Genomic DNA, 10,318 nt, shown 5'->3' on the forward strand with positions numbered 1-10,318 from the left:
ATGAAGTTAGAAATTGCACCATTTAAGAACAAAATGCAGGAAAGTTGTTAAGGTTATCTGGAAATGCACACTGATATCCACATGATTCCACTGACATTGAATGTGCTAAAAGGTCAAGAAATGGGTAAAGGAGAAATCTATCAAGGAGGCCTTTTAGCCAAACCCAGGAAATCGCAATTAGAAGCTGTTAGGTTTTGAGTTTGTAATGTTGGCAAACCATGACAAAACATGACAAAAACTAAGTCTCATTAGTTTAGAATGGTCTACATTGAAGCCCAAGACAAAAACTTCAAGTTCAGGATAAAAACAAATGAGTTACAAGCTGGTTGGTTCGATCGATCCAATCTAATTTTCGATTGATCGAAAATCGCGGATCAGCAAAATCAGCAAACGTAAAAAGGCCATAACTTATTCGTTTGAAGCCCAAATCGCGAGCCGTTTTTTCCAGTATTTAAAGGACATCATAAGCTAACCCTAGAAAATCTTGCATCCTTAGTTTCAGATAAGAATCAAAATTTTAGATAGCAGTAAGCAAATTGTATCTCCTCAAATCCACACAATTTATCATCCAATTCGTACCTTAAGTTTTGATATATATTGAAACTGTCTTAAAATAACTCTGGCTCTTCAAAAACGTCATAGAAAATCTCTTCAACAGTCAACGTCACCTCCTTTCTGCTTCAAGAGTTCCTTGATCTCTGCAATGTCCTGTGCAAAAGAGCTGAAGATGATTCTGCACACCAGAGCCCCCTAGACCAAATTTGACCAATATAATTACCATTTCACCTAATTATATTGCGCAGGAATTCTTGTAAAAAAATTAAGTAAAGCAAACTGAGTCCCATCCTTTGCCAATCGAACAAGACAGTCAAGTAATCCTACATGATTCAAATAGCTTTCATATGTGTTAAATCTGTACAACCAGGGTAATCTTCACTTGTTCCATATTTAGAGATAACCAAAGGATTCACTGGAGATAGAGGAAGGTGAAAGAAAAAGGTAAATAATAATATTCTAAAAAAGTAAAATTTACATAAAAACATACAGTTAGACAACCTTATCAATCAGTTATGAGGAGAAAAGAATCAACTTTTATTTGAAGCAATATGCAATAGGATATACCTTGTGCTGAAGCATTTTGGTCTAGATGAGCAAAAAAATCTGCAATGTGAGAAGAGCAATCAGCATCTTGAAGAAAATATTATTAAAATGAGCAGGCAATAATCTATCATAGAGAAAACTTAACTAATTATGTCAGAATTATCACGCCATTAATGTTAAATAAAATGCAGCTATAAGAAATGATATTTTAATCCTTCAGTTCCTAGAATGCAATTGTGGCATGTGATATACAAAATCATATGCAAGTACTGATAGAACAAAATCCATTTTCGGTTCTGTAGTGACCTGATCAAGGAGCTCTGCATTAAAGATAGTCCCAGGATTGAGAATGAAATTGAAATGTTTCCAAAAAACAATGAGTTCTAGTTTTAGTAATTTTTTTTTTTTTTTGGGTTCAAATTTATTAAACATTTAACTTCTCATGAAGAGCTGGATGAATCATGAACGCATCTATACGAAGTTAGAAATAGCACTAGTTAAGAACAAAATGTAGGAAAGTTGTTAAGGTTATCTGGAAATGCACACTGATATCCACATGATTCCACTGACAAAGAGTAAATCATATCACATTGAATGTGCTAAAAGGTCAAGAAATGGGTAAAGGAGAAATCTATCAAGGAGGCCTTTTAGCCAAACCCAGGAAATCGCAATTAGAAGCTTTATTGATTTGATATTTAGAAATCCAAACATCTGTCAAGGGATTCAGGTAGGCAGAACAATTTAAATTTGTAAGAGAATATATAGAAATCAAAACAGCTAGAAATTTAGAATGAACCAATACAATAAAGTTTTTAGGTATGAATAATTTTAGGTGAACACTTTTCTTAACAGGGGAAAAAAAGACAAAATTTTACCTATAGCCTCTGATGGAGTATAAGTGGGATGTCGGCTAGCACACCATTAATAGAGAAGTTGCCATTGTCAATGTAATTCAAGAACTGAGTTACTGGATCATAACTGTAACTGACGCTAAGTGGAACATCATTTGCAAAATCTTCTAGCTCTTCTTCATGACCTGGTAAATAATCAGTTTCATCTACATGCCATAAGTAAGCCTTGAGAACAAGATTTACAGAGGCAAATGTCTTGACAAATTTAAGATTCTTTAAGAGAGACCATAAGTCTGGTTGGTTGAAGGCTCAGTCTCATCTTGTCCTAGGAACTGAAAGACCAGTTCTGCCATTTTGAATTAAATCATGTAGTAATTCTTCTTAGGAAAGCAACCTCTGGTGGTGAAATATAATTAACAATTACACTTAAAGATACAGAAAGTATAAAGCTTCTCATACTCAAATTGTGTTGAGCGAAAAATTGATCATTCTGCACAAGTATTAGAACAACAGGGTGGGTCAAATGATAACTGTGCAAATAGATCCTACATGTTTAGAGAAACATCTTACCAATGATAAGAAGAAAGAAGATCCAATCAAAAATTTAAGAAGGAATTGTGATCTTTTATTTACCTGAATGTTCAACCAAAAACCTGGTGGCGTGAACACTGAAGCCACATTTTTAATAGTGAGAATTTGGAATGCATTGCCATCAAACTTATTAGTTCAAGAGAAAACTCCTTACTGGAAGAAATACAGAAATTGTCATTAATTGTTAATGCAAAATATTATATGAATTATATCCTGTTGATGTTTGATATAAATAAATGGGATAATCTGAATTGGTACTTGTGGCCATGGCACTAAAATTGTGGACACATCTAGGCATGCTTCCAAATAGCTTATTATGTGAAAGGTCCAAGATTTGGAGCGATGTTAGAGAATAGAGTTCTTCTGGGATGTAACCCTGAAAATTAATTGAGCGAAGGTTAAGAATCACCAAGCTTGAAAGTCTATGTCCTATCCAAGAAGGTATGCTTCCAACAAAATCATTCTTAGCAATATCAATGGTCACCAACCCTTTACAATTTTTTTTATGTTTATTTTTTTAGTTGACTATTTTTTAACATGCCAAACAGATTTGAAACAAAAATCTTTAATAAATCATTGCAAACAACATTAGAATCCCAACAAAACACCACAGAAAATTAAATTTACCCCACAAATTCTACAATACCTAATTGGTTAAATCACCAATTCAACAAAATCCTATTTCACCTAGACCCAAATCCCTCTGCAGCAAACCTAATTTTATCAACATACATGTATACATCTAGGTACCCACCCAAATAGATACAAACACGCATATACAAGATTACAATTTAGATTCTTCTAATGTGCAATAACTTCATGAAAGGGAAACAAATCTCAAAGAAAAAAGTATAGAGAGTTGAGAATCGTTTATCTCAATGAATCCCAAAATATGAACTTTTGCAATCGATAAATCTTGTATGTTAAAAGCTGTCTGTTACATTTAAAGCAACTCACAGTAAAGAGCTGGGAGTCATAAAAAAAGATTTGTCACAGCTAAACACAAGCTCCTAACCAAGCCTTTTACTTGCAAGTTGCAACACTATGTGTCACCAATATGTTACTAAAACTTAAAAGAAAAATGCAGCATAATTAAGGAAATAGACAACTCAATTTCCATACCTTTCAACTAAATCAAGAGTATCAATGTCTGGAGGTAATATAAGAGACTTGGATGTCAAAGGAAGAAAGCCTCTTAGTGCAACGCCTCTATCAAACCACGAAGCCCAAAGATACACACTGAATAAGCCAAGCAACTGTATATACCAACCTATGTTGAGACACATAATTCAAAATTACAAAACAATAACATGTATTTATTAATTCACTTTTTAGATTTTGGGATGTCGTACCTGACCAGCATGGAAGGACATGACCCACAATCCCTCTAATTCTTCATGGTGATAAAAGCTGCTTTGATCATTTTAGAAATCCCCATAAGATTCACATCCACCATGAACCTCACCTCATCCAATCCCTCTCTCTCAAATTTTCTTCAATTTCAAATATTTCTCTCTGATTGGACTCTATGCCTTCCATGAGTGTGATCTAAGAGGTTTAGTCACAAGACATGGAACTACATAGAAATTTTATGAAGGAAAAAACTATTGCATACTAGCACACTGTGTGTCATATCACCTATTTCCCAATGAACAACAAAGGTTGAATTTTTCACTAGAGACAAACTTTCGAGATGCACTCCTCTATAGCCTATGCTTCCTTCTTTGATACTAGTTGCAAGGAATCCACCAAATAGCCTTCAATTTGTAACAAAGAGCATTTTTAGTTTGCCCAGATATGCAGAAATATGTTGTCTTGTTTATTGAGACTTTACAGAGTGATCACTAAGAGACTCTAAAGAAAAAATGGGCATCATTGCAAGGTATTGAATATTACTCTTAACAAATCAATTACTTTTATGAACTAAAATGTAATTTTACACCATTAGTCTATAGGAATAATAAAACTACAACTTGGATTTTCGTTGATGTTCACAAGAAGAAACATCATATTCATAAATTTCAATGGAGTGAATTTAGCAAGAAATACAAGAATTAATCAGCTTGAAGATGATAAAGAAATAATCAAACTATTGATTAATATGATTACATGATGTTTGCACTAAATATTAAGAATCTTACAACATTTACTTACAATGCTACCAAGATTGTGCCACTAAACCCCTAAGCTTGTACCCTAGGTGATCTAGGAATTGAAAGTACAAAAATCTCCACTGCTTGTTCAACAATAAAGGACCCAATACAACCCAAAAACCAACAACAAATCCAAGTGCCATGCTCACATAAAACCAATCCACATCAACTCCACTAAAAGCCTTGCATTCTTTCTTTTCAATGTTAGGTTGTACATCCTTTATAGTACAGTTATCAATAAGTGGAGGTCCACAAAGTTTGTTTCCAAAAAAACTGGATGCATCAAGACTTTGTAGTTGAGTGCTTGAAGGGATTTTCCCAATTAAATTGTTATTTGACAAGTTCAACCAGCTCAAAAATGTCAAATTTGACATACTTTGAGGAATTTGACCAGAAAGTTGGTTGCTTGAGAAATCAATAGACTCCACTGATCCCAAATCACCTATTTTCTCAGGAATTCTTCCAGTCAAGACATTAAATGACAAATTCAATGATTGTAATCCTTTGAGACAAGTCACTTCTTCAGGGATCTCACCTGATAAATTGTTGTTGGAAAGGTCTATAATTTTTACTAGTTGAAGAGTGGTGGAATACTCAAGATCTTTTCCCTTAATCACAACCGATTGACTTTCAAAAGGCACAGAATTATATCTTGTAAAATAGTTATATAAAGAAAAGGGATAATCTGAATTTTCACTTGTGGCCATGGCACTAAAATTGTGGACACATCTAGGTATGCGTCCAGATAGCTTATTATGTGAAAAGTCCAAGATTTGGAGTGAAGTTAGAGAACAAAGTTCTTCCGGGATGTAACCTTGAAAATTATTTGAGTGAAGGTTAAGAATCACCAAGCTTGAAAGTCTATGTCCTATCCAAGAAGGTATGCTTCCAACAAAATCATTCTTAGCAATATCAATGGTCACCAACTCTTTACAATTTATCAAAAATGATGGTAATTTTCTAGAGAATCTGTTGTTGTTTAGATGCAAATACGAAAGATGAACCAAAGATCCAATGGAGGTTGGAATACTACCAGTGAAATTGTTTTTTCCCAAATTTAAGGCATACAATCTTTTCCACATCATCCAACAATTACTTAATTTCCCTGATAAAAGATTTTTTCCAAGATTGAGGAACTCCATATATTTGGGCTCATTCATCTTGTAACACAAAAAGTGAGAAATAGATCCGAATAGTGAATTGTTAGACAGATCAAGAAAGGTCACATTAGAGGATATACAAGGTAATGGACCTGTGAAGTTATTTGAACTCACATCAAGAATTGAATAACTGGACATAATCATTGGGATATGTGGAATCTCTCCATAGATTTGATTATGAGAGATATTTAGATAAGTAAGCTGAGAAGTCAAGTTCCAAAAGGAAGGAGGAACTGCATCTAAAATCCTTGTGTTGGATATGTCCAAGGTCGAAAGTTGCCTTTGTGAACAAAGCCACAAAGGAAATTTTGGCCCTAAATTCCATGATACCAAATCTAAATGGTTGAGTTGAAAAGGAGGGGTCCAATTGTCACTTACTTCTAAAGTCAGTCGGTTCTGAGGCGCAACAAGTGTTTTCAATCTCATTGAATTGGCAAAATGAACTTCTAAAACCACACCTTCCAACATATTTAAACCAATATTCAGAGACTCTAATTTTGAAAGTTGTCCCAAAATTTGAGTGAAAGTTCCATTAATTTGATTACTCTCAAGGTCCAAGGATCTCAAGGACGAAAGATTTCCTATAGACAATGGAATTGGACCTGAAATTGAATTATACCTCAAAGAAAGACTGACCAGATTTTTAAATTGCCCAAGTTCAGCAGTTAACTGCCCAGACAGTTGAGCATTAGACAAATATAAGATCTCTAGTCCATTTGAAGCACATCCTAATAGACTTTCAAAGATTTCAGATATCTCTTGACTCCATTTGATGCCTGACAATGTAATTTCCCTTAAGTTGCAGAGATTACCCAAAGATCTTGGTACCTTTCCTTCAAGTTCATTGGATGACAAGTCTATGCTAATGGCAGATGTTAGGTTTCCAATGGCACTAGAGATTGTACCCTGCAAAATATTGGAGCCGAGGTTGAGGAACTCAAGATGACTAAAACTGTACAGCCAATTGGGAATTGAAGAGTTGAAAGCGTTGTCAGATAGATCGAGGTGCCTAAGTGAAGTCAAGTTCTGGAGATGAACAGGGATTGGACCTTGAAACTGATTCCAAGACAGATCGAGGTGCCTAAGTGAAGTCAAGTTCTGGAGATGAACAAGGATTGGACCTTGAAACTGATTCCAAGACAGATCGAGGTGCCTAAGTGAAGTCAAGTTCTGGAGATGAACAGGGATTGGACCTTGAAACTGATTGTCAGATAGAGCAAGAGAAACCAGATTATGAAGACCAAAGACCCAAAACGGAATCGAAGTGTTTTCAAAACTGTTGTATGAAAGATGAAGGGTGGTGAGAGATGAGAAGTTAAATCAAGGTGTTGTAGTAAAGGAAGGGAGTTTGTTTATCTCTAACAAGGAAGGGAGTTTGTTTATCTCCTGTAGCCAATCAGAGGCTTTGCTAAGGTCTGCAGAACTCAAATCAAGGTGTTGTAGTAAAGGAAGACCAGAGAGCCATTGAAGGTTCTTCACATATAAATTATAATAATAATAATTATTATTATAATAACCATTATCTCCAAGATTGAGATAGTGCAAATTAGAGAGATTCCCAAGTTGATGAGGAATCAATCCCTCAAATCCCGCACCGGAGAGATTAAGATATCTTAAGCTCCCCATTGAACCGAGGAATTTGGGAATTTGAATACCACCAAAATCATTGTAACTGAGGTCCAAGTAAATCAAATGCTTCAAATCAAGCAGAGAAGGATTTATCTTACCACCAAATCTGGACCTCGAATAAGCTTCATATTGAGCTTCCCGTTGGTCTTCATCATAAATCTCGTCATACACAGGAAAATGGGTTCTGAGATGGAGTCGGAGGACATGACCGGTGCGGTTGTCGCAGACAACACCGACCCAGTGACAGCAATCCACGTCAGATGCAGCAGCCCAAGAGGCAAGGCGGTTAGAAGGATCTGTAAGGTGTTGCTTGAAGTTGAGAAGGGCGTGTCGCTCGCTTTCAATGCAACGAACCTCAGAGTTAGAGTGGGCAGTGCAGAAGTTTGGAGGATGAATAGTGAGCAAACAAAGGAGAAGGGTTAAAGTAGCTGCTATTATTATTCTCATCATCGTGCTTTTATAAAAATAATAATAATAAAACTGATTTATGATTTTGTTATGTTTGGTACCAATGGCATAGTACTTATTTATAGGATGCGAACCCATCCATCTATCCATTTTATTGTACTGTGCTCGAAGAGTTTGTTTAATACTTTCAATTTCAACCACACATTAGGAATTGACTGACTAAGTCTTATAAATGGGACCCTCTATTTGTAGGCCCTTAGGTTCATTTGGATACATCTCAATTTTCTATCTTTTTTTGAGAGTATATTCATCTGAATTTTCTATCTTTATGAAGGTGCAATGCATTTTACACAGTAACATTGAATATACTCTAGTTTTTTCTCCATCTGATAATATATTGTGGAAATTGTCATCCAAATTAATTGAAAATGTATGATGCTCTGGCACAAAATATTTCCTAATCAAAACTAGCCAACAGAAATCAACAAGACAATAGAATTTCCTATCACATACAGTGGGTTTGTTTGATATTGTGAAATTTCTTTATCTAGCCATTGAAAAGTCATATGCTTTACTAGTAAAGAGTTGAAATGATTATTAACCAAAATTGTGATTATTTTAGGACCAAAATTGAGATTATCAAGAGTACATGTCATGGATATGAGCCAATTTTTTGATATTAGGTAGTAATGGCCTCTTGTCCTAAATTCATTTAAGGCACTATTTGTGGTTTACTTAATTTCAACATTCCCTCGAAAATGAAGTTTATATATCTCCAAAAAATAAAAATAAAAAATAAATTTTTTTTAAAGGATTGCATAATTTTTTGATGTTAGGCGAAATGAAGTGGTGTCCTAGTTATTCTATTTATTAGCTATTTTAGTGGTCTTATTCACAATTGACAACATTGTTTATTTGAAATTCATGCCAAAAATATATATGATGAAACTTCTAGTTGGAAAAGAAATTGATATCTTGAATTTCAAATATTCATTATAAGTTGTAGAGAACATTGGAAAAGAAAATTAAATTCATATGAAAATAAATCTAAATAAACTCATATGAAAATAAAACTAAGCTATTGTTATGCTACTTGTCGTGTACATTGTTTCACTGCAAACTAAATTAAGCAACGTTTGGACTATTTATTAGTTGCAGACATTACCACATGTTTGGTAATAGGCTGTTAGAGATGGCGGGAATTTTTGTTTGTTGACTTGAGCTTAATCGGTTTTTAATGCTTTAAATTTGTACCACGCGTTAGGGATTTGGCATAAAGCATTGACTCGGTCAGTCTTGTATATGCAACAATTTTGTGGGACATTAATAGGTTCATTTTCGGATACATATATCAATTTTCTTTTTTTGAGAGATAATTATAGTATGCTGCTAATCTCACAACTCGAACCCTTTCCCCCCTAGACCCCCAAGCACTTTATGCATGGGGAGGTGTCAATTCAGCTACAAGCACTTTTCTAACTTGAGAAAAGTGCACTACAACTTATTTTGCACAGAGCTTTGATTTGTTACCATCATTCATTCCTTTATCAAAATAAATTTCAAATATTCAAGGATCATTAATATAGAATATGTCCCACTTTGATTTTAACTTTTTGTTTGTTGTCTTGAGCTTAATCAGTTTTTAACGCCTTAAATTTGCACCACACGTTAGGGATTTGGCGTAAAGCATTGACTCGGTGAGTCTTGTATATGTGACAATTTTGTGGGACATTAATAAGTTCATTTTTGGATACTTATATCAATTTTCTTTTTCTGAGAGATAATTACAATATGCTGCTAACCCCGCAGTTCGAACCCTTTTCCCCTTAGACCCCCAAGCACTTTGTGCATGGGGAGATGTCAATTCAGCTACAAGCACTTTTCTAACTTGAGAAAAGTGCACTACAACTTTTTTTACACGGAGCTTTGATTTGTCATCATCATTCATTAATTTATCAAAAAAAATTTCAAATATTCAAGGATCATTAATATAGAATATGTCCCACCTTGATTTTAACTTTTTGTTTGTTAATTTGAGCTTAATCGGTTTTTAATGATTTAAATTTGTACCACACGTTAGGGATTTGGGTAAAGCATTGACTCGGTGAGTCTTGTATATGCGACAATTTTGTGGGCCATTAATAAGTTCATTTTTGGATACATATATCAATTTTCTTTTTTTGAGAGATAATCACAATATATTGCTAACCCCAAAACTTGAACCCTTTCCCCCCCATAAACCCCAAGCACTTTGTGTATGGGGAGGTTCCAATTCAGCTACATGCACTTTTCTAACTTGAGAAAAGTGCATTGCAACTTATTTTACACGGAACTTTGATCATCATCATTCATTACTCTATCAAAATATTTTTGAAATATTCAAGAATCACTAATATAGAATATGTCCCACTTTGATTTTAACTTT

The 10,318-nt window shown here is 34.4% G+C and overlaps 1 protein-coding gene and 1 long non-coding RNA gene across 9 annotated transcripts; both read right to left on the reverse strand.

Annotated features, from left to right (window-relative positions):
• Positions 1-496: 496 nt before the first annotated feature.
• Positions 497-8,171, reverse strand: LOC136065454 (uncharacterized). 8 transcript variants are annotated; one of them, XR_010627074.1, is made up of 6 exons: positions 7,584-8,170; positions 3,896-4,300; positions 2,802-3,813; positions 1,977-2,696; positions 1,123-1,161; positions 497-970 (listed from the first exon to the last, which is right to left on the reverse strand). It is a non-coding gene; the product is annotated as an uncharacterized LOC136065454 (long non-coding RNA). The 8 variants fall into 8 exon arrangements; XR_010627075.1 differs by having other exon boundaries at positions 1,977-2,442; positions 2,586-3,813; XR_010627079.1 differs by having other exon boundaries at positions 497-750; positions 883-970; positions 1,977-3,813; positions 7,584-8,169.
• On the reverse strand, positions 4,612-7,176 carry LOC111990181 (receptor-like protein EIX2; the record flags this gene model as incomplete). Its single annotated transcript, XM_024021971.2, has 1 exon — positions 4,612-7,176. A coding segment is annotated over one exon (2,475 nt), but the record flags the coding sequence as incomplete, so codon positions are not given.
• Positions 8,172-10,318: the final 2,147 nt, after the last annotated feature.

Source organism: Quercus suber, unplaced genomic scaffold, assembly GCF_002906115.3.
Source record: "Quercus suber isolate HL8 unplaced genomic scaffold, Cork oak 2.0 scaffold_980, whole genome shotgun sequence".
Classification (NCBI taxonomy): Eukaryota; Viridiplantae; Streptophyta; class Magnoliopsida; order Fagales; family Fagaceae; genus Quercus; species Quercus suber.